This window comes from Anabrus simplex, chromosome 10, assembly GCF_040414725.1.
Source record: "Anabrus simplex isolate iqAnaSimp1 chromosome 10, ASM4041472v1, whole genome shotgun sequence".
Taxonomy (NCBI): Eukaryota; Metazoa; Arthropoda; class Insecta; order Orthoptera; family Tettigoniidae; genus Anabrus; species Anabrus simplex.
Window position 1 is genome coordinate 74,918,435 of NC_090274.1, and position 23,949 is coordinate 74,942,383.

At 40.1% G+C, this 23,949-nt stretch overlaps 1 protein-coding gene across 1 annotated transcript in view; it reads left to right on the top strand.

The window, feature by feature from the left end:
* Positions 1-4,001: 4,001 nt before the first annotated feature.
* Positions 4,002-23,949, top strand: part of LOC136882153 (zinc finger protein 480-like) — a 297,571-nt gene continuing 277,623 nt past the window's right edge. Inside the window, exons 1-2 of the mRNA XM_068229479.1 lie at positions 4,002-4,364; positions 7,939-8,066. Of these exons, the coding sequence (XP_068085580.1) occupies positions 8,001-8,066 (66 nt within the window). The 5' untranslated portion in view covers positions 4,002-4,364; positions 7,939-8,000. The remainder of the gene's footprint in view (positions 4,365-7,938; positions 8,067-23,949) is intronic.

A 23,949-nucleotide genomic window follows, 5' to 3' on the forward strand; every position in this document is an offset into this window, starting at 1 on the left:
GTTTACCCCACAGTATGAATGAAATATGGTTCTCTGTGCTTAATGTGTTTATGTTTATTCTCAACGTTATGGTCCTCAAATTACCGCGTGCGTGAATTCTTTTGCGTCTACCTCCCATCGACACTGTATGATTATTTGTGTCACCGCTAGGCTTCACTCGCTCTGTACGAATCGCAATCTGGATGGGTTTTGATGTGAATACGGGACCTGCTGATCCCATTGTATTATGTATACACGTGACCCTAACAACTGGAAACCGCATTTTACCGACCTTGGGGTCATGGTATTGAAGAATTTGAATCCTTGATGGGCACTCAGGACCGCTCTTCGCTCTTATTGTTTTGTTGGCTGACTGTATGTGTGTACGGGCGTGAGTATAAGTGGGTGGGGTATTAAGAAGGAATTTATTTGTTTGAATTTTATTTTGCTCTTGTTTTCTTTATTTCTCTACCTGATTGTTGGTTCATTTTCTTTCGGCATTTGCACCAATCTTGGCCTCTTGTATTGCTTACAGCCGGCCTCTTTTTCTTTCTTTATTGTATGAACTGTGCATACTTTTGGTCCTTACCATTAGTTTTTTTGTACTTCGTATTCGTGCTCCTTTTAAATTTACTCCGGAGTTTCTATGAATAATTACATCCTTTAGTCTGCTCTTTGATGCGTAGGAGTATAGCTTTTGGGGGGTAAGGAATTGTTGAAAAAATAACAGATTTATGAGAAGAGATGTGTGATATACGGGAGTGGAGATAAGTTGAGTAGGTGAAATTAATAACTGTCGGAATATTAGACCAACTTTTAGATAAATGTGTGCATTGCGTCGTGTTTGTGTGGGGATAATCTGAGTGTAATCGCACGCTTATAAGCGGTTCAGCTGATTGAAATATAATTCGATTCTGAATGATGGTATACCGTCACAGTTATATTGTTGCCACTTCTCTGTAAAAGGGGAATTATGCATTTACGTATCTTTCCCTAGTTTTTATTTATTTATTTTCTCCATTTTGTTATTTTATTAATTCAATAAATGTTTCCTAGTTATTTGTTGTATTTCTTGGTATTTTGTTTTTAAAACTAGTCTCTTGGTATTTTTCTGCCGAGAGGGTCATCTCCAGCTCAAGGCTTGTAGCTTGTGGCATTTCCCAGTCGCGATCAGGGCCTCAGTTTTTAGCTAATGATGTTATATTATGAACGGTGAGTAGGATTTTGTGGGTGCGCGGTGTGGCTCAAAACTCACTTATTCATGATGTAAACTACAGGTTTGAAGCGCTGACAAAACAGGGTCTTCAGTCCACTCACGAGGCATCTTATCCCAGACCTTCTTTACAGCATTCATAGCTATGTTAAGCAAAAGTGCCTTTTGGTAATGCATTCAACTCTTTTTCAGTAAAAGTGTTAATTTCTTTTTGCATGCATAAAACCTTACGATTGTCTTTTCCACTGCGTTACACTTAGTATCGGATAGAAACGACATTATGTCTTTACAAATGCTTCTTTCACACTGACGACATTTTGATACTGCAATTTACATATGTTATTCATCTCCCGACACGCACTGCAACACAACCCATCAAAGAGCATGCTCACATGTCGTAAAGACTGTTTTAAATGATGACATCCTGATTTATGCATGTCGATAAGTTCACACGATTGTAGATACTCACGCAACCATTCCTTCTCTTCACAACCCCCCCCCCCCCAAAAAAGATCTGGTCTTGACAAATCAGCGTTTATGATAAAAGATAGAAAGCGATAAGGTATTCCTTTTTCTTTCCACTGCATACCTAAATTTCTTCAATCCACTGAGTCTGCTTTTGTCTTCATCTGTTTCCAAACAGGAAGGAAAGGTGGGATAAATACTAAACTGACGAGCTTTGGCTCCCACAACACAGTGCAGTCCAACACAGGCATCTCTTTAAACACATATTTGTTGACGTTTACTTTGAAGCCTTGTATATCAACTGTTAATGTTCTTGTCACGCCGGAATAAAGCGCTCTATCACAGTATCTCAGAGACTAAAGAAAAATCACACTGATACCATCAATAAAATCTTGAGTTTACTAGAGAGTGACCTTGATAATGAACAAGATTTAACATGCATAACCATGTCTACGTCATCGCTGCATGTTGAAAGCAGAATAACCTCAGAATCTTAGCCTCAAGCATAAGGTCATTTCGTCATAGTTACACATGTTTGGACTTGTTCGTTACTGTCGGATGGAGACATAACGCCATGAGCTGACCTCTTAGGCCCCCTCCAAGATGGTGTCGGTTAGGGTGATGTCGCAAAGGGCACTTGTTTAAAATCCGCACCAAACAAGTGCATGTGGGTAGCAGCAGTTAAGACGGCAGCAGTCATCCTGAGAGCTGTTTAAATTCCGCGCCCCACGTAATTAAGATGGCGGCAGAGAGGTTAAGGTCTGTCGTGATGGCAGCAGTGAGGTTAGCCACGTTCACTTGTTCAACATCCACACCAAAGCAAGTGCACGTGGTTAGGGCCTGTCAAGATGGCAGCTGTTGAAAAATTCCGTGCCCCACGTGGTTAAGATAGCAGCAGTGAGTTTAGGGTCTGTCAAGATGGCAGCAGTGAGGTTAGCGAAGTTCTCTTGTCCAAAAAAGTGAGGTTAGTTTCCGTCAAGATTACAGCTGTCGTCTTGAAAGCTGTTCATTTTCCGCGGCCACGTGGTTATAATAGCAGCAGTGAGGCTAGGACCTGTTAAGATAGCAGCACTGAGGTTAGCCACGTTCAAAAGTCCGCGCCAAACATGTGCACGTGGTTAGGACCTGTCAAGATGGCACCGTGTCCCACGCAGTTAAGGTGGCAGCAGTGAGGTTAGGACCTGTGAAGATGGCAGCAGTGTTGTTAGCCACGTTCTCTTGTTCACAAAAATGTAAGGTTAGGACCTGTCAAATGGCAGCAGTGGGGTTAGCGACGTTCTCTTGTCCAAAAAAGTGGGGTCAGGGTCTGTCAGGGTGACAGCTATCGAAAGCACATGCTTTTGTTTACAAGCAAGGCCACGTGGTCATGACGTCATAGGGTCAATGACCTCGGGAGCTGACTAAGCAGAAAAATGCTGACGCCAGTGATTTAGAACATACATTGCCCTACAACTACTGCATTCGTCAAATGAAGGATGGGCATATTGATTACGCCATCACATCACAGGGCGCAGCAATGGACACGAATTGAGAAGTGTCATAAATGTAACACACAGGCTTCCGATACGCAACTATGCGACACCGCTACTTATGGTTTGAAAGTCTGGTATCAGATGGAAGGAAGGTAAGTTTCTTCAAAGAAATAAATCTTTCAAAAATCATTTATTATAATATCGACATGATATAGACTTTGCCGTGTCAAGAAAATAGGGCATAAGCCCAAAAGCCTATATCATGTTTATAAGTACGGGACGTGAATGCAACAATGGCAAAATCATAATATCAATCATACTATACAATGTTGCAACGTTGGACTGGAAAGACTTGGGTTAAAGGAGACGAGCTGCTCGATTATGTGGAATGTTCCGAGGTGTCAGTGGAGAGATGAATTGGAATGACATTAGTAGACGAACAACTTTGAGTGGTATTTTTAAAAGTAGGAAAGATAAAGTTGGAATTCAAGAGGACAAATTGGACAAATATACGTTTATAGCAAGCGGAGTTAGGGATTGGAATAACTTACCAAGGGAGATGTTCAACAAATTTCCAATTTCTTCGCAATCATTTAAGAAAAGGCTAGGAAAGCAAGAGATAGGAATCTAACACCTGGCTGCCCTATGTACAGATCAGTAGTGATTGTTTGATTGATTAATTGAATGACAAGCTACATATCGAAACTGCAAACACAAGGTTGACAAAAATAAGGAAGCATAACGGCCAACTTGTAATGTTAGACAGCCTATGAGCATAGTGGTAATTCGCGGTGTACGCTTCTGATTCCCACTCGTCTCCTGTCTCTCGGTAGGCACGCACACCATGTACTTTTGTCATGTGGTCTGCGTGTAATGGTTGGTCTTGGTTGTCTCAGATGACTTTTGACTTCTATCCATGAGCAGTAGTTTACTGGAGTTAAGAGAATTATACCGCGGGTGTATGTATACGGTCGAGGAACGACGCACTGGTTATAAATTTGTGAGGAGCCCTATTCGCTATTTCTGGTTTACTTTCGAAGTGGTTGGCTTGTCGTTATGTAATGATTGACGGGGCTGCTTGTGCAGGTTTATCATGTGGATAGTGTTGTTCCTCTTAAGATTTTTTACATCAGGTAATTGCAGTTTCTAACGTTTTACACCGTATCGAAAGGAGTCTCAGTCTTGTACATCTCCATAAGGAACTTTATATCGTACTTTACGTGATAGGAAATAAGGTAACCTTTATTGTTCAGTTCGTATTTAAACATAAAAGATCAGCGGCAGATAATTCTGTTTTTCAGCCGACAGTTAGCTGTCTACAGTTAATATACCTCAGCTACCATTCTTAGTGATAATACATGCAAATTTGTTCCAACATGGTACCGAATTGATTCTGAATAGCCTGCGTAGTAGTATACACTGGCACCAAGAAGTATTGGCACACCTACCATTATATATAAATTCCACACAAATAAAGGTGATGCCAAGACACCGATATGTTTATTGATATGTACGGTACCGGTAGTAAATATAAGGTTCTTCGAGTATAATTTGTTTTTCACAAAAAAAATAATAGTTTACAAAACAAAATCAGTTGCTCTATACGTCAGAAAGGTATTGGCACACATATACACAAATGAAATAAAAGTATCTGTAATTCACATAACTCAAGTCTAGTAGCCAGTGTGCATACCGTTGGCACTGATGAGAGTTTGTAGACGTCTTGGCATGGAGGGAACGATGTTGCGAGTTAGCTCTCCTGAGATCTTTGATCATTACTTCAACAACGCCGTCTGAAACTCGCGCTTCCCTGTAGAGCGACATTTTCAAACTTTTGTCTCCAAGTGATTCCAAAGATGTTCTATTGGGTTAAGATCAGGGCTCTGTGTGGAGTGAAAACTCCTCTTGGTGCATTAAGCGGCCTCGCAACGCATCGGTATATTTACGATAATCCATGACACCTTCAATAACTGTATGTAGGGTATGTTGTGTTTGGAGCTCTGTACTTGGTTTGCATCACGCTTTTACATTTCCATCAGATCCAAACAAGTTAAACTTGGATTCGTCAGAAAATATCACAGAATTTCAAAATTCAATTGATTTATTGACAGTCTTTGGTGAACTGGAAGTGTTTTCTTTGGTTAACTTCCAATATAAGTAGTTTCCTTCTGGGAGATCGCCCATGAATATCGGCTGCATTCAAAACGTTACTAATAGTTTGAGGACTGTCCTGTTTGTTGGACGTTGATTGGATATCCGATACAATCGACCCTGCATTTTGAAGGACTCATTTAATTTAAGACGAACTATGCTTCGACGCTCCCTACATGTAAGAACTCTTATACGTCCAGATCTGCATTTATTGTCTGTTGTACCAGTCTCTTGAAACTTTCTGATGATTGCCTGCACTGTTGAATAAGTAACAGAAAGTTCTTTACCAATTTCATGGTAACTTTTAACCTTTGAGTGCAAGAAAACCACCTTGGCGCAGAACGACACAGAATGCTCCTTCACCTTTGGATTAATTGTGACAAGCGAATGACCCAAACACTAGCATCAGGTAAGCGACTGAATTATTTGTAAATTCCAATTGCACAAATCTGGTACGTGCGGCGCTGTCTTCAAAGCTCAATAACAAACGACGTACAGTGTGCCAGTACTTTTTTGAGCAGGAGAAAACCCTAATTTAATAGTTTACATGTGTTGATGTTGTGTTTAGAAAGTAGTTTAATATACAAATTATTTCCTTTATTGAGTAAGGGTTAATGGTATACATATAATGTTCCTAGTATTTATACAATTGTAGTATATGCGAAAAAGTGTCTGTGCCAATACTTTTTGGTGCCACTGTACACGCTGTTCCAACAGAAATTCAGAACTGCTTCTGAACTGTGAGTTCTGAATGAATGCTGTTCTAATTACATTCAGAACCATTTCAGAGCCAATGCCAGCAGTGCGCAGTTAGTACCAGGGACTGCATGTTCTATACATGAACATTTGATTCGACCAGTAAATGGTGTGAATATATGCAGTGCTTCTCATTGGAATAGTGAGGTTTTCCATCATCCATTGCTTAACGTTTTGTGACAATTCGTCGATGGCGTTGATTCATTTCACATATGCCATTTGCTAATTCCAACAAACCGTTATTAACAATCAGTTCTGGAAGCATTCTGATTCATGTATGTTCATTAGAATAATTTTGAAGGAGTTCATAGCCAGTTCGAAACTGTTTGTTGTAGTGGACATACAGTATATGTATGTGTATGTTCAGTCTTCAGCCCTAAGGCTGGTTGGATCTTCAACAGCTCTGCCATCAGCTCTCATAGATGGCCTATTCATCACTGAAGAGGCGTACTAGGGAAATGAGGAGTTAGGTAGTTTCCCGTTGCTTTCCTCACCGAGCCAGAAGTTGCTATTACATATCAGTCTGCCAAGCCCACTGAAATGCATGCATCAACCGACCCTATGAGCAAAGTTTTCACACCATTCATTGCAGGGATTGGCTGCACAAGGAATGGCATTACTAGCATCGCTCATACCTCAGTCACTTTCATATTGTCAAAGCCAAGGATAAGACAGAGACAGATCAATGAAAGTAACAAAATTGCTCTAGCCCATACCAGAAGACATAGTGCACTGTAAACACTAGGTCCTGCCAGCAAAGGCATATACTGTATATATTGTAGGATAATCAGTAATGGTTTCAAATTTTTGGATAAAGTTGCCAATGAGTACCTGGCTCTCCTCTATCAAATACAGTAATTTGTTTGATCAATAAGGAATCTGGCCAAACTTCTACTGAATTCAACATATTATATGGTAGCTTTTGAAGTGGCTGTAGCCCAGGTGAGTACTCTGCGTCGAGAGAAAAACTATGGCTATATAAATGTAAGAAACTGGCTTATTAAAATACACATAAGGCACAGGGCGTACCCACAATTTTCATTAACATCCAGGATGATTTTCATAATTTGTAAGTTTTATGGATAAGACAGGGCTCACCACTTACTATCTGAAGGCTTGTGGATTGAAAACAATACTGAATGTACTATATCAGAACATTCCTAATAGTGACTTTCATATTTTATATTGTATCTGAATCACCGCTGGACTCTAGTGCAAAGAGAGTGAGGTTTATATTAAGCAGTATAAAATGTACGCCGCCAATAGAGCTAGTGGTTGGACAGGGTGCAGATATTGTGTCTTTACAGTGGCTGAAAGTGGGTCATTTTCCCTGCAAGTTGTGCAAGAAATGAATAGTTTCAAAGGTTTGGTTGTAGAATTTCTATTTTTTGTTACAATTGGCCTTACATTGCACTGACACAGATAGGACGTATGGTAATGATGGGATAGGAAAGGGTTAGGAGTAGGAAGGAAGTTGCAGTCCTAGAGACAGTTTTCTGTGTTTTCCCATTTTCACATGAAAGAAATGCTGAGGCTCTACCTTACTCAAGGTCACAGTCACTTACTTCCCACTCCTAGCCATAATGTCATAAGTCCTATCTGTGTCAGTGTGATGTAAACAAATTGTAAAAAAAAAAGAAGGTTCATCAAACCAGTCATTATACTGCCAGTGTATTGGGTGATATGTAAGTTTATGTGGTCACAGCCTTTTTACAAGGGATGTATAAATTAATCCCATTCATTGGTTGAGGGATGTTCTTTCATTGAAAATGTTTATCCCTGAGGTTCAGTTTCCAGGTAAGGCTGGAGATCTTGTGGTTATGAGCACAATATCAACAGTCACCTAAAACTACAGACTTGACTACAAAACAGCAATAATCATGTTTGTTGCTCACGTTTCAGTGCAAGGTCTGTGGAAGTAATCTACATCCCAAAACCGTCTATACTTTCACACGCTCTTTAAAATGGACTTGGAAGTAAAGATCAAAGAGGAAACAATCTGCTTTGGGGAAACTTCAAATACGTCATGCGTAAGTATCATTCCAGGTAACTTTATATTGATTACAATTAAAACCTTAGCAGTCGTCTGAGTTTGACTGGTTACATAACTACTTTTATCTGATGTTCAGGAGATACATGAGTATCTTGCTGTCTATTCTTAAGGCACATGTATATTTGTATACAAATGTCAAATTCACTATACTTTTTATGATTACACAAATGCAGAATTTACAGGTATGCACCTTTTATTTGGCCCAGCATGTGTGGAAGCTGATGAAGTGGGTTTCTCCGTACCTCTCTTTGCTTTATAGCTCGTATCAGGAAAAAATAGCAGTCTGAGTAGCTCAGGTTGTAGAGTTCAATTTTTTAATAGGCCTATGCTTAAGTGGGCTACAACAGAACAAAGAGTAGCAAGAAAACGTTTTATCATTGATCGATTTTTTGAAGGAAAATATCTGACATTTTAATACATGTTTTAAAGTGTTACATAACATAAGATAACCAGTTGAACTTCTTCTGAATGTTCTAAAGTGTTCCACTATGTTTTAAAATGTTCCATTACAACAAACATTATCAGGAAATAGTTATTATGTGTGTGTGTTTGAAAAATAATGGCATTTATTGATTATGTCTTATGTATAGATGAATAATTCAAGTTTAAAAACTTCATATTAAATCCGTATTGAACTGAGAATGTAATGGGAAGAAAAAAGTTGGGGTCCACCTATTCAGTACAGTGCAATGTTATAAGATGAATTATAACATTTTATTATTCATTGGATCAGTTTCGATGCTGGTGTGTTTCATCTTCAGCCACAAAATTAGAAAACATACAAAGACAACTTAAGGTTGCAAAACCAATGTGTAAAAGTGTACACAAATCTTATAAATGATAGGAGGAATGACTTGATTAAAAACATGAGCCATGAACATTAACTTGTAACATTAACCTAAAAGTACACTCTTCTAAGAGTATAGCACCATTTATCTTAAAGTTATATGTAAATGTCCTCTTAACAAGAGTTCACTGAATCTTAAAAACTTTGAATGATATGTGAGTATAGATTATCAATGAGCCAAGGACAGTAACTTATATATCACTATCTTAAAAGTCCAACACCATATTTCCTTTTTCATGAGAATATTTGTATGAAAGTCTTCGTAATGAACATTCACCGAGTCTTGAAGTAATCATGCAAATGTTAAGAACTTCGGTAAAAAATTTTGTTTGTCCATTGATTTGAGATTAAGATAGAGATTGAGGTTAAGATATTTTAACTTCCAGTCTTTTTCAAACGAATGGTAAAACATGAGAAAGAACATTCAAAGTTCACTAGGGCGTAAGCCCTATCATACCAACTTCACCCAGGGTCCACGATAATCACTGTATTCATCCCGCCAAGCGGAGAAGCACGCCATCATTCCATCACAGTTCACTAGCAAAACCTTAATGGCGACTACCCAGAAGCCTACAAGTCCAACCACAGTCACAATGTTTACGTGCGCATACTCACTCGGTGGAGGGGGGACCAGTGGTGAGGTAGTTCATACCGACGACACTAGAATGCAGGAGAATACTGAAAAAAGGCACTGTCTGGCCATACACCACAGATGGGCACATTAATAACTTTTAACCCAGCAGAAGTTCACGTTTATAAATATTGAAAAACATTGTATCTGTGACCATGATTCACTTGATGAATAATGTAGAGGAAATTACAATAAAGACACAAATTTCAATGGCCATGCGGCCTGTACTACAGTGTTTACAGAGAGGGTATAAATTATTACTCTGGTAATACAAGTTAATGTTCACGGCTCATGTTTTTAATCAAGTCATTCCTCCTATCATTTATAAGATTTGTGTACACTTTTATGCGTTGTTTTTGCAACCTTATGTTGTCTTTGTATGTTTTTCTAATTTTGTGGCTGAAGATAATCATCAAAACCAGTCCCATGAATAATAAGATGTTATAATTCATCTTATAACATTGTATTGTATGAAATGAATAATGTTAGACCATAAGATACGGGGAATATTGATTAATGATGTAAAAATCGCTGATGAACTGAGTTGAGGCTCCTGGAACATGTACGTATGAAGCAATTGTACAAAATTATAAGCTGATAATATATTGACAGGGCAGACCAAACCATCACCCATAGTGTATTATGTGCTGGATGTCATTCATTGTTATAGGAAATAGTGGGTAATTATTGGCATTGGAACCTTGTATTCAGTATTTTTCCTGATGGATAGTTTAATGATTGGTTACATAACACTAACTATTTTCAGTGTAAATTAACTGGGCAGGCCCTATTCCTTAAAGAATGAGCACCTTTATCTTATATACAAGGCCCCAGTAAGATTTCCAATGTACCTGAAACTTAGTGCTCATTCTGGATCCTGTCAGTGCTATTACATTGACAATGTTCATGATAAATTTACTGGTTGTGTATGGTCACCTAAAATCATGAGGGGATGGAGTTCATTAATGCAGTATTGATAATTCTATATTATTCTCATTGGCACCAACAGATCTAAATTAAAGTTATGTGGGGAGCTTGCTCATTATTAATTTTTACTCATCTTTACTCCTGATTGAAAAGGTTTTGTATTATTCATGGTCAACTTTGATAATTGGATTTTCCACTGTCACAATACTCTTAAGGCTTCCTAAAGTGTTGCTTTTGAGATTGCACAGAAGGTTACAACTAGGGGAGTACTATACTTATTCCCTGTTAAGGTAAGGAATTTACAGGGCTAATGCAGATAGTGAGTTGGTTAAGTACTGCATTTAAATGAAGTCACCTTATACTGCATTTAAAAACCAGTTAATGGCAAAAGAGTTGACCATATCTTTTTAAACCATGATATTACAACACTGGTATCACCTGACCTGATTGTTTGGCTGTATGTACTGCAAAAGCTTTGTTATTTTTTTAAACGCTATTTGTGTGGGGCGTCGACCTATAGAGAACTTTTGCCCCTACTTGCACCATGTAATATGAACCTGCATGTTATTGGAATGGAGGAAGTATACAGTGTTGAATGTGTGGAAAGGAGCGTAAAGGACAACACATACACCCAGTCTCCAGGCCAGTGATATTAATCATTTACAATTAAAAACCTCTCACCCAGCTGGGAATCGAACCCAGGGCTGCTGGGTGACAGCCGGGCTTGTTGCCCCCTACAACGTGGAGCCAGCTTTAATAATGTTCTATGAAATCTAGCACAACAGAAGGAATTTCATAACAACCTTATTATTGTTATCTTTTTAGAAACAAATTCTTGCTGGATTTCGTTAATTTAGTTTAGGAGCAAGTCTAGAGGTTTAGAGTGATAGGGTTGGCCATGATGTTAGTGTGATAAACAAATTGTAGTAAATATTAGTTCAACTACAGTGCTCTCTGTAAGAGCTCTTAATGTGTGCAGTGCCCTGCCATGTTTACAGACCAGCCAGCTAACATAACCTAGATATGCACTAATTACATAGTGTAAAACTCATTAGTTAAACGATCAATAATTATTTTCTGCATATATACATCAAATTTTAAATGTATAGCAGTTTTGAATGATGTCACACACCCGTATGGCACTCCACAGTAATGGAATAGTAATCGCCGGTATTGAATGATTATGAATGAGCAGTAGAACACTAGAAGTTCAAAATCCTCTGTTGTCTTGTGCAGGGTAAAAATACTATAATAGTTCAATTTTGCTGTTACTGTTACCTGTCTGTTAATACGAATGCCATGAGGGGAATATTGAAATGTTTTCATATCCGTTTTAGTACATAGTATTCCTCACCTAGCCACTCATTCCTGATCCCCGGCTGACAAATCTTCTTGGGAAAACACGGCACTAGTTTGAGAAGAACCTGGTAGGACAGGATAAGACATGTAAACTTGCATCATTCTAGTCCATGGACTAATGAGCCATGCATATTAGTAATGACTGTAATCTATATAAATAAATTGGTAAGAACTGTGTATCTATATATTGAGTTTTTTGCAGCATAATTATCAATTTTAGGTGTAATAATGATACATTAATATTTTTTAGCTTAGGGGACTTGCATTTTTGTTGTTGTTGTTTGAGTTCTTGTAGCTGAAAAACTACTGGATATATTTGAAGCCACATTTAGGATCCTCTTATTAATGGATAGTTTTTAGGTTCAATATCATTTCAACATCCATGAATTGACAGGAGATTCATAGTGATTTTACTCTGCCAAAAAATATACATGGCCAACTTTATTTGAAATCTACCAACCTTCCTTTCTGCTCATGTATACTATTTTGATAGAAGGATTAATGAGGGAGGTATATTTTCAGATTGTCTTACAGTCTTAATTCCTAAAGCACATAGCTTGTGAGAAACTTTCTTTCTACCTGAGAGGAATAATCAGTTTTTATATTCACATGAAACAGTAGATGTGCTGTCATTATACCACTTTCAGGAGTCTGATGATTCAGACTCTTCATGAGAGTGAAAGCTAATGGGACAGTCATCAATATCCTCCTTCAGTTTCAGTAGTCACTGAGGTGACAATGTTTTCAACCTCACCAATCTTCCAACTCTTTCCGACGAAACACTTCTAGCACCTGTGTTAATGGTCAGTTGGTCCAGTTCTTCCCATCAGCTGCAACTAGCACCACATCCCTTTCTCCAGTGTTTATAGACATCGTATTCTGATTGTGAATCAACTGACTTAGGTACTTTTCTCAAAATCTTGTTGCAACTGCAGTAGAAATCAAAATCTCCTTGATAAGTTAACAGAATCCAGTTGATCTAAATCTAGTATTCCCATGCAGACATAGTCTTGCAATATACTTGAAGGTGAAAGTTCGTTCAGATCTTCAGGCAAGTAGCTAAGAGGACGGGAATTAACGACGGCTTCACACTGCACAGTAGTGTCGTCATCTCTTCGCAACACAGTGAAGCTCTCCCGAGGCCACATCTCAAATTTCTCTTCACTATCTGAATGAGACTCTGTCACCAGCCTGCTGCGGGAGGGTTAAGCATCTACTGTATTTGCTGTATTCTGGACTCTCTTCCTGCATGGTTTTAGTCGACAGTTCAAAACAAGTTATCTGTACCAGTGAAATTGGTTCTGTTGTAGTAGTAGACACTTTTCGTCTTTCTCATGGTGTGATGAACCATCAAAAACTCAGTAAAAACCTATTTGTTATGAAATTACTGACCAGTTCCAAGTGCAGTGCCCTGTTCACAGCAAATGTTAAGAGCATAGTCCACCCCTTCCTTTTTACTTTCAGTATCTAGAGTCCAGCAAGGTCTACACCTGTCGCCTCAAATACCACAGCATCTTTTATTCCGTTTTCTGATAGAGTTCCAGAATCAGCATCCGCCTTCTTAGCTTTGTGCCGTTCTTCATCTCACACATCTTGACAGCATAGCCTGCCTGCTCCTTTGTCCTTGTATAACCGAAAATCTTTCACGCAAGTGCAAGAGTAACATGCAAGTGCCAACGTGTAATATTCTAACACCCACTGGCCCCTCTATAAATCTGACAGAACAGAGGTAATACCTTCAATTAAGTTTGAACCTTTGTCATACAGTCATTCAGTGACAACTCCATCTTCCTTTTACTGGATGCGTCGAATATGGGCCTAATTTGCATCATTGCACTGTCCGTAAATACACCCTGATTAGATAGAATGTAAGCTTTACTTCTAGTCCCTTCATAATGTCTCTCTTCAACAATACCATCTTTATCCCTCTCTTGCTGTACAGCATCATACTCATCAAATTAATTCTCACAAATAATTTTCTCAGTCATAGAACACAGTCTTTTTTTGCAACATCGCTGGATTGCAACAATGATCAAAGTATCTTAATAATCAGTATACAAGGCAAGGTGTTTACTGGCATCATGGAAGGGAGGTGAGGTCAGTGGTTCAGAGGAAGTAGGATGAAAAGCAGTGTGGTTTCAGACCATAGAGGGACTGTCAGGATTGGATTTTCTGTATTCGCCAGAATTTTGAAAAATCTTCATTGTTTGTAGTTTACATAGATAATCTGCTAAAAGGTATAATGTGGCAGGAAGGGATTCAGTAAGGTGAAAATTTAGTAAGCAGTCTGGCGTATGCTGACAACTTTAGCTTAATGGCAGATTTTGCCTAAAGCCTGCAGTCTACTGGGGTGGAACTTGAAAATAGGTACAATGAGTATGGTATGAAAATTAGCCTTTCTAAGACTAAATTGATGTTAGTAGGTAAGACCTCCAAGATAAATGAATGTCAGATTGGGGATACAATGTTGGAATAAGTAGATAATTTCAGATATTTAGGATGTATGGACTCCCAGGCTGGTAATATAGTAAGTGAACTTGAATCAAGCTAATGTAGTCTGCTCACAGTTGCAATCAACAGTATTCTGGAAAAATGAAGTCAGATCCTGGATGACACTATCATTGCATAGGTGTTTTCAGACCAAGTTTTCTATACGGGAGTGAAAGCTCGTTGGTGTAGGATAACTTATTCATAACTTAGAAGTAACAGATATGAAAGTAGCAAGAATGATTCCTGGTAAAACAGGTGGGAACACTGGCAGAAGGGTACTAGTTATGAATAAATAAAGGCTAAATTAGGATTGAACTCAATGGATGGAGCTGTAGTCATGAAGGGAATCATGGTTTGGTTATGTGAGGTGAATGGAGCAGGATAGGTTACCTACGAGAAAGATGGAGTCAGTCATGGAGGGTAAGAGGAATACAGGGAGAACAAGGCGATGATGATTAGACTCAGTTTCTAATTATTTTATGATAAGCCATATAGAACTGGTTAGAAATAGGCATTGTTGTGGTGATTAGTACATTCACAGAGGCTTGCAGACTGAACACCAAAAGGAATAACAGTCTATAATGAATATGTATGTATGTATGTATGTAGGTAGGTAGGTAGGTATGTATGTATGTATGTTCTATTCCTTTGACAGGACATTTCATAATGTGCTCATGGATAACAATTGCATTAGCGCAGTGTCCATGTTTGCTACTATTGGCAGCATGGTCTGAAGTTGCCTGGAAGTTTCCTCTGTTCTTTATGCACTACAAAATACTAAATGCATTCTTACACACAATCATCAGTTTATTGCCTTATTACATGATATAAAAAATGCTATCTTATTTGAGTTTTGGTTCACTTCTGGTTCACCTCTTTGATGGTATTTTTCGATCAGTCAGCCCCATTAAGGAAGAGTCTTGCTATTAGAATAAGAATGAAACAAAATTTTCAAGGAATGGTCCTTCTCATCTTAATTTAGCCATTCATAATAATAATAATAATAATAATAATTGTACCAGGCGGTACACCTCCACGCCGTTAATTTAAAATGTGCGCCAATTGAAACTCCTCTGCTGGAGGAAGTCTGAACTTTATTGACGGTATTAATTTTCTACTTTCTCAGAAGATGTCACCACGTGGAAAAGTTTGAGTTTTTGGAACTGTGTCATTTTTGATGTGTTTTTGTTTCACTTCTAGTTAGAAGTGTGAACTTTCTCTTCTAGAGGACACTACTGAAGATCAACAACGGTGCACTCTAGTGCGAAGTGAAAGAACTGTTTTTGGAGAAAATTTAATTTCAAGAGTTTGTTCTTTGTTAAATTTCTTTCTGTCATTGTTTAAGTTGGCAATATTTACCCCTTTCTTCCCCTTGTTATGAATGTATCCAATCCCGAATTTCTTCTATTAATTTCTGACCAATCTGGTGTATCTTCCCCCAACTTGAATCTGTTGCGGGGTCCTACCCAATAAAGAGTTTGTGGGAGGGTGTTTTCTTTCCCCTAACGCCTAGAACCTTCCACGAGAGGATATAAACTGCTGATTTTTGGGTCTCTGCGCCACTTCTGTTCCATCTTTCAGTGTATTAAGTACATAGCAGGAGGCGGGAAGCGCCTCTTTCCTCGGCAGCGGTCAATAACAAGGTAATGGCCGATTAATAAATTCTTTCCTTGCTAGCTCAGCAGTTTAACTTTCGGGGCGGGTTCTAAGCGTTCTACTATGTAACCTTTTCCTAACATGTAACTTCTCTTTTCATCTATTCTCTTGTAAAGCTACATACTGGGATAGAGAGTGCTAACCCTCTCGAGCTCCCACTCACATTGTCTTGAGGTGAACTTATTTTCTCAACCAATTCTTCCGTAATGTGATGTAAATTGTTATTTTCTTAAGTCACCTCTGTAGTATGGGATTAGCCCTTGCACTAACGGCCTAAGGCCAAGTAGGTCTTAAACAAAGTGTATTAGGAGTGCAAGTTCGTCTCCCCTCAAATTGTATTTTAGAGGTCATGTATTAACCTTCTTGTCATTTAATAGACCTCAGTAGGTTGGGTATTTTACCCCTGTGTATATGTCCTTTGAGGACAGCTTAAAGGTGGAGTTTGGTGTGGCCTGGGAGAGGCTTAAAATTGAGAGCGAGTGGCTCTTTTGAAAATTGTATATTGTATGCCTCGAGGAGGCTTTTCAGTGTAATTTGGAGCAAGGGCTCCTAGGTATGAATGGGGTTTTCTGCCCCTCTGTTAAAATTGTGTTTGGGGTAAAACTGAGCTGATTGCCCAAGAATTACGTTTCTGACTTTTGAAGCCCCAAATGGGGTACCTATGTAAATGTATTTTTTCAATCGTGTTTCGGCTACTAAGTACCTGTTCTATTTGTTGTTACCTAATTTTGAAAAGAAAATATAACCTTGTTAAATTTTAAAATTAATTTCACTTTAGTAGCTTGAGACCTATTCACCACCCAGCACCTTCTTTCATGCATAACTACCACAAAAACACGGTAACAAGTGGTAGCAGAGCGTGGTTGAATGGGTCTCAATTTAGCCCCTTTTGACGGCTACACATTGTTTTGATCCGAACTCTAACCATTTTCTCAGTTGCTGGAATTTTTTGACCTTTTCAAAATTGGTCTGTCATCATGCCCGGCCCTCGCGATGTTCTCCTTCTTAACTATTTGCGCAAGGAGGAGTTGATCTATGAATTAACTATCAGAAATGTGCAATCTGGAGGCACGGTTGCAATAGACACTAACAAGCTTAGAGAGTCCCTTGATTTGCCCATTTCCATCCCCAATTTGGGAGAGAAAGAAATTGACGACTCTCTTTCCACGATCACGGAGAATATTACTGGGCTAGCTTCTGTAGTTAGTTTTTTTGATGAAAATGATCCGTCTCCTAATCAAATTAAGCGTGTGCAAGGCAGGCTATATCATTTTTCGAATAGGGTTAACGATCTGTTGTCTCTAAAACTGAATGATGTTCAGAGGAAGGAAGCTAGTACGCTCCTGGAAAATATTTCCGAATTATCTAGTAAGGTCACTCAATTGTTAACTGGGGAAGTTCCTCCCAAATCTGATCAACCCACCATAGTGAATGCAGGTAGTGAGGAAGCGCCTCCCAAGGGAGAAGTTAATAGAATAACCGTTGCTGCTCAAACTATCCCTGCCCCATTGGACAACGAATCTGAACGTCGTGCATCATTGAGTAACATCCGTTCTGAATTAACTTCCTTACCATTGAAACCTTTACCTACTATGTCACCCGGGTTTAGCAGCTTGCCTCATCCATTGGCAATGTTGCTCAGAGGTATCTCTAAGTTTTCCGTTAATACCACCAGTGATGTAATTTCATTTTTAAGATTTCTAGTGGAATTTCAGGATCATGCCCTTGTTTTTTCTCTTTCTCCATGTCAAATCTTGCAAATTATCTATCCGTATGCTATTGGTATTCTCTCTGATAAAATCGTAAGAGCCATTGCCGAGCAATCATCTATTGAGGGTTTCCATGCCCACTTGCTAGCTAACTTCATCCCTGCTAGGGCCAGGTCCTCCCTTATTCAGAAGTACTATTATCGTGTACAGCGCTTGGATGAAAACTTGGCTGATTTCATACAGGACATTAAGTTTTATACTAGGGTGTTTGCCCTTCATTTTCCTGAAGATCAGATTGTACAGGCTATTGTAGAGGGAATTTCACCTCCCTATAGGTCATATTTGTCTTTCGCGGCGTGCCCGCAAACTTTCTCGGAACTTGAAGCATTGGCCGTCTCAGCGGAAGGAGTTAGATACGCCGATTCTTTGCGTGTCGCGAAAGAACCCCCGCCTTCCATTAGTAATACTCGGCCTCCACCTCGCCGATCAGTCACCCCTCGTAAATGTTATGCTTGCGGGTCGCCTGACCATCTGCGCAATAACTGTCCTCTGATCAAGTCTAGTAGGGCAAATAATGGAGCGGGTTCATCACAAGGCTGTTTTAAATGTGGGGCTTTCTCACATATCGCAAAGAATTGTCCCAATTCGAATAGCACCCCCTCCTGCTCAACTTCTGGTGTAACTTCCAACAATAATCAAAAGTGACTAGTGGCTGCGGCTGAGTCAACTAATTCTGCTTCCCAAGGCTCAGCCCCTGGCAAACAGGTTGTAAATGCAGAGAACGATCAGCCTTCAAATTCATCTTTTGAATGCCCTAAAGAATGTCTTAGGATTGCGGCGGATACCCCCGCACCTGTTCCTTTCCTTAAGATTGAGTTAAATAACGAGCCTATAACAGCTCTCTTAGATTCAGGCAGTGTTTGTTCGATTATTTCGGCTGAATGGTATTCTAAATTGAAATCTGTTTGTAAACTACCTGACTATGTCTCATCTCCTATTCAATATGTTTCGGCTAATTCATCTCCATTAGAAATTCTAGGTTCCGTACTGGTCAGAATTCGTATTTTTAAATTTACATGGAAAATTAAATTGTTTGTGGCTAAGCACTTGTCTTGCCCCATCATACTGGGAGCGGACTTTATTTCTCACACTGGTCTTGTGCTCGATCTTCAGAGTAAGTCGTGCACATTCAAATTTGCGTCCAATTGTAAAATTCCCTTGTTAAAGTGTAATTCTGTGTCATGTTCATCTATTTCGCCTACCCAGGATGAGATGTTGTTAGACCTTAGACATTACCTGAGGAGCAGGCTGATAGTATTCGTAAATTATGTCAGTCATTTCCAGAGGTGTTCTCTGATACTCTTGGTGTTACTGACCTTATTGAATACAAAATTGAGGTCACGGATTCGATTCCTGTCCGTTTTCCACCTTATAGGCTATCTCCACCTAAAATGAAGGCTCTGAAAGAAATTATCGATCAGATGTTGAAGGATGGTATTATTAGGCCCTCTAAGTCGGCGTATTCATCGCCTATTTTTCTAGTCCCGAAACCCCAAGGAGGCTTCAGGCCTGTCATTGATTACAGGGCTCTCAATCGGAAGGTGGTGTTGCAATCTGTGCCCCTTCCTGACCTTCATTCTTGCTTTTCATGGTTTCGGAAGGCCAAGTTCTTTACTATCTTGGACTTGAATCAGGCCTATGATCAAATTCCCCTTGCTGAAGAGTCTAAACATCTCACAGCGTTTGCCACGGACTGGAATTTATATGAATACAACCGCGTGCCTTTCGGGCTCCCCACGGGGGCAGCTGTGCTCACTAGGCTACTAGATAGGGTCTTCTCCGACATCAAATTCGAGTACTTATATCACTATTTAGATGATGTCGTCGTATTTTCAGAGACTTTTGAAGAACATCTAGATCATCTGCGAGAAGTTCTCGATCGCCTTCGTAAGGCTGGGTTAACTGTTAAGTTGTCCAAGGTTGCCTTTGCTAAGCCCTCTATGTCATTCCTAGGGCATATTGTGTCACCCGATGGTGTAGCGGTCGATCATTCTAGAACACAGGCCATCCGTGATTTTAAACCTCCCAAGGACATTAAAGGCATCGCCAGGTTTATTGGTATGGTGAATTTCTTCAGAAAGTTCATTCCTAACTTTGCTAATGGAGCGGCGCCCTTAAACCTCCTTCGTAGGAAAGGCATCAAATTCGAGTGGGGACCTTCTCAACAAGCCGCTTTTGAAGATCTTAAATTAGCGCTTTGTAATGCCCCTGTCCTTGCTATGCCTGATTTCTCGAAGAAATTCATTGTCCAAACCGACGCATCGTCGTCAGCAGTAGCTGCAGTCCTTCTTCAAGAGACTGAACTAGGGAGGCGACCCATCGCCTATGCGTCTAGGACATTGTCGGCTCAAGAAGCCAAGTATTCCATCTATGAGCTCGAAGGTTTGGCAGTCTTATTCGCCTTAGAAAAGTTCCGTCTCTATCTGGAACACGTCAAATTCGACCTGGAGACAGATAATCAAGCATTAAGCTGGGTCTTAGGTAGGCCGCGTCGTACTGGTCGTATAGCCCGTTGGGCCATCCGTATTTCTGCCTTCCAATTCAATGTCAGGCATATCCGAGGTACCGAAAATGTTGTCGCTGATGGACTCAGCCGTATGTTTTCAGACGACGTTGAGAACCATGAACAGGTCGACAGTTCATCACCTCCCGAGTCCATGCTATCTGAGGTTAATGCCATCCTAACAGATGCTCCCATGCTTTTTAGGGATATCGAGAAATACCAACGTGAAGATCCGACGCTGGCTCCGATAATGGAAACCCTTTCTTCTGGGGAACATGTTGTCCCTTATGTTCTGAGGAATGGTGTTTTATGTTGCCCTTCGAGGCATGACAAGATGATGAAAGTTGTCGTTCCAGCTGTTCTGGTACCTATGATCTTCAAGTATTATCATGAGACCCCACTAGGAGGGCATCTGGGTATCTTTAAAACTCGTGAAAAGATTCGTGAAATATTCATCTGGAAAGGGATGGACGGTGAAATCCGTGAACTTGTAAAAGCTTGTAAATCTTGTTTGCTCAGTAAACCCACCATGTCCACCAAGGTAGGCCTTTTGTCTTCGCATCAAGCGTCGCGCCCCATGGAACGCCTGTATATCGATTATGTAGGATCCTTCCCCCAGTCAAAGGGTAATGCTAACAAGTTCATCTTTGTGTGCGTAGATGGTTTTACCAGATTTTCTTGGTTATTTCCGACTAAGCTGGCTACCGCTCAGTCTACCATTACCTGCTTAAATTCTATTTTTGCTTCTTTTGGTCCGTGTCAATATATTGTATCTGATAATGCTAAGGCTTTTACATCTAATTTATTTCGTAAATTCTGTTTTGACTTATCAATCTCTCATGTAACTACTTCTGCTTATTACCCTCAACCATCTCTGGCTGAACGGGTTAACCGTAATCTCAGGTCCGCACTTATTGCCTATCATCATGAAGATCATTCCAGATGGGACACGTCCCTGCATTGGATAGCTTTTGCTTTGAATTCGGCTGTTCATGAATCTCACAAGTTTACTCCAGCTTCTTTGATGTTCAAGTTTGTTCCCAACTCGCCGCTCTCTAACCTCTGGTCTCTGAATGACATTCTACCCGAGTCAATAGATCCGGATAACATTAAAGATCTTTGGAAGAAGGCTAAAGCCAATCTTAAAGTGTCTCATGAAAAGGTTAGGGAAAGGTATGATCGTGGACGGAGACCCACCACTTTGAAGGTAGGTGACCAGGTGATGGTCAAAAATTTTGTTCCCGCGGGTAAGCTTGCCCCCAGATTTCATGGGCCATGCATCATTCTCGATTTTCTCACACCGGTTACATTGTTAGTAAGTAATCCAGCCACCGAGAGGATATTTAGGGTTCACCTGTCCCAGGTGAAACTGGTGTAAATTTTGTGTCAACTTGCTTCATATAATTTGATAGGAATATGATGGTTATATTTTTTTTTGAGTTCCACGCTTAAGGCATTCTGCTCCTTCTATAATATTTTGTTTTATATGTAAGCATTTCTTGTAAACCTCCCCCGATTGTTAAACTGCCATCCTGTCCTTGCCACGCTCCCGTCTCCTGCTCCAATACACACTGTGGCTTCATAATATTAAATGCCATGGATATCTACACGCCGCTGGCCCCTCAACCTCTCCATAATGCCTGTGCCCTTAAAAAAGATGATGGTCCAACACAATTCTGTCGCCTAGCTTTATGTTTCAGTGCCCCCGCAGCCGCGCGGCGCTGTGCCGCGGCTGTGTTCGAGGACGGGCCCCCTCGGCCCCAGCGTGGACGACATGTGCACGGTGAGCCGGAGCTCTCCTCCCGGCCAAGGCTGATGTGCGGCACACGACCTGCTACTTGCCCGCAGCCTGTATATGTTCACCGCGGGCGCGGCGTGCTTCAACACCTCTGCTCCCCTCATAGTGCGGGCGAGCGGTATCTCAGGGTACTTGAGGGGTCCGAGCGGCCTCATTTGGACGCAAGCTGCAACGGCCGGTCTGGCCATCCAACTTCATTAACCTCAACTACATGAACAGTTACTATAAGCAATGACTACACTTGGGAAACCAACAAGCAATATTTGGTGGACATTGCAAAATTCTTCATCACTTTTAAGTATTAAAAGTTTATCTTCAGAATTCAACTTCTACAACTTAAAGACTATACTTCACCTGCAACAAGAAAATTTTGAAACCGATACAAACCAAATTAAGAAAACCTTATAAATTTTTTTTTGGCAATCAATCTCCATATCTACATCAAACCTGGGACCTGGTTTCATATATCACCCCTGGTGGAACTTTTGGGGGGGGAGGTCTGTACCAGGCGGTACACCTCCACGCCGTTAATTTAAAATGTGCGCCAATTGAAACTCCTCTGCTGGAGGAAGTCTGAACTTTATTGACGGTATTAATTTTCTACTTTCTCAGAAGATGTCACCACGTGGAAAAGTTTGAGTTTTTGGAACTGTGTCATTTTTGATGTGTTTTTGTTTCACTTGTAGTTAGAAGTGTGAACTTTCTCTTCTAGAGGACACTACTGAAGATCAACAACGGTGCACTCTAGTGCGAAGTGAAAGAACTGTTTTTGGAGAAAATTTAATTTCAAGAGTTTGTTCTTTGTTAAATTTCTTTCTGTCATTGTTTAAGTTGGCAATATTTACCCCTTTCTTCCCCTTGTTATGAATGTATCCAATCCCGAATTTCTTCTATTAATTTCTGACCAATCTGGTGTATCTTCCCCCAACTTGAATCTGTTGCGGGGTCCTACCCAATAAAGAGTTTGTGGGAGGGTGTTTTCTTTCCCCTAACGCCTAGAACCTTCCACGAGAGGATATAAACTGCTGATTTTTGGGTCTCTGCGCCACTTCTGTTCCATCTTTCAGTGTATTAAGTACATAGCAGGAGGCGGGAAGCGCCTCTTTCCTCGGCAGCGGTCAATAACAAGGTAATGGCCGATTAATAAATTCTTTCCTTGCTAGCTCAGCAGTTTAACTTTCGGGGCGGGTTCTAAGCGTTCTACTATGTAACCTTGTCCTAACATGTAACTTCTCTTTTCATCTATTCTCTTGTAAAGCTACATACTGGGATAGAGAGTGCTAACCCTCTCGAGCTCCCACTCACATTGTCTTGAGGTGAACTTATTTTCTCAACCAATTCTTCCGTAATGTGATGTAAATTGTTATTTTCTTAAGTCACCTCTGTAGTATGGGATTAGCCCTTGCACTAACGGCCTAAGGCCAAGTAGGTCTTAAACAAAGTGTATTAGGAGTGCAAGTTCGCCTCCCCTCAAATTGTATTTTAGAGGTCATGTATTAACCTTCTTGTCATTTAATAGACCTCAGTAGGTTGGGTATTTTACCCCTGTGTATATGTCCTTTGAGGACAGCTTAAAGGTGGAGTTTGGTGTGGCCTGGGAGAGGCTTAAAATTGAGAGCGAGTGGCTCTTTTGAAAATTGTATATTGTATGCCTCGAGGAGGCTTTTCAGTGTAATTTGGAGCAAGGGCTCCTAGGTATGAATGGGGTTTTCTGCCCCTCTGTTAAAATTGTGTTTGGGGTAAAACTGAGCTGATTGCCCAAGAATTACGTTTCTGACTTTTGAAGCCCCAAATGGGGTACCTATGTAAATGTATTTTTTCAATCGTGTTTCGGCTACTAAGTACCTGTTCTATTTGTTGTTACCTAATTTTGAAAAGAA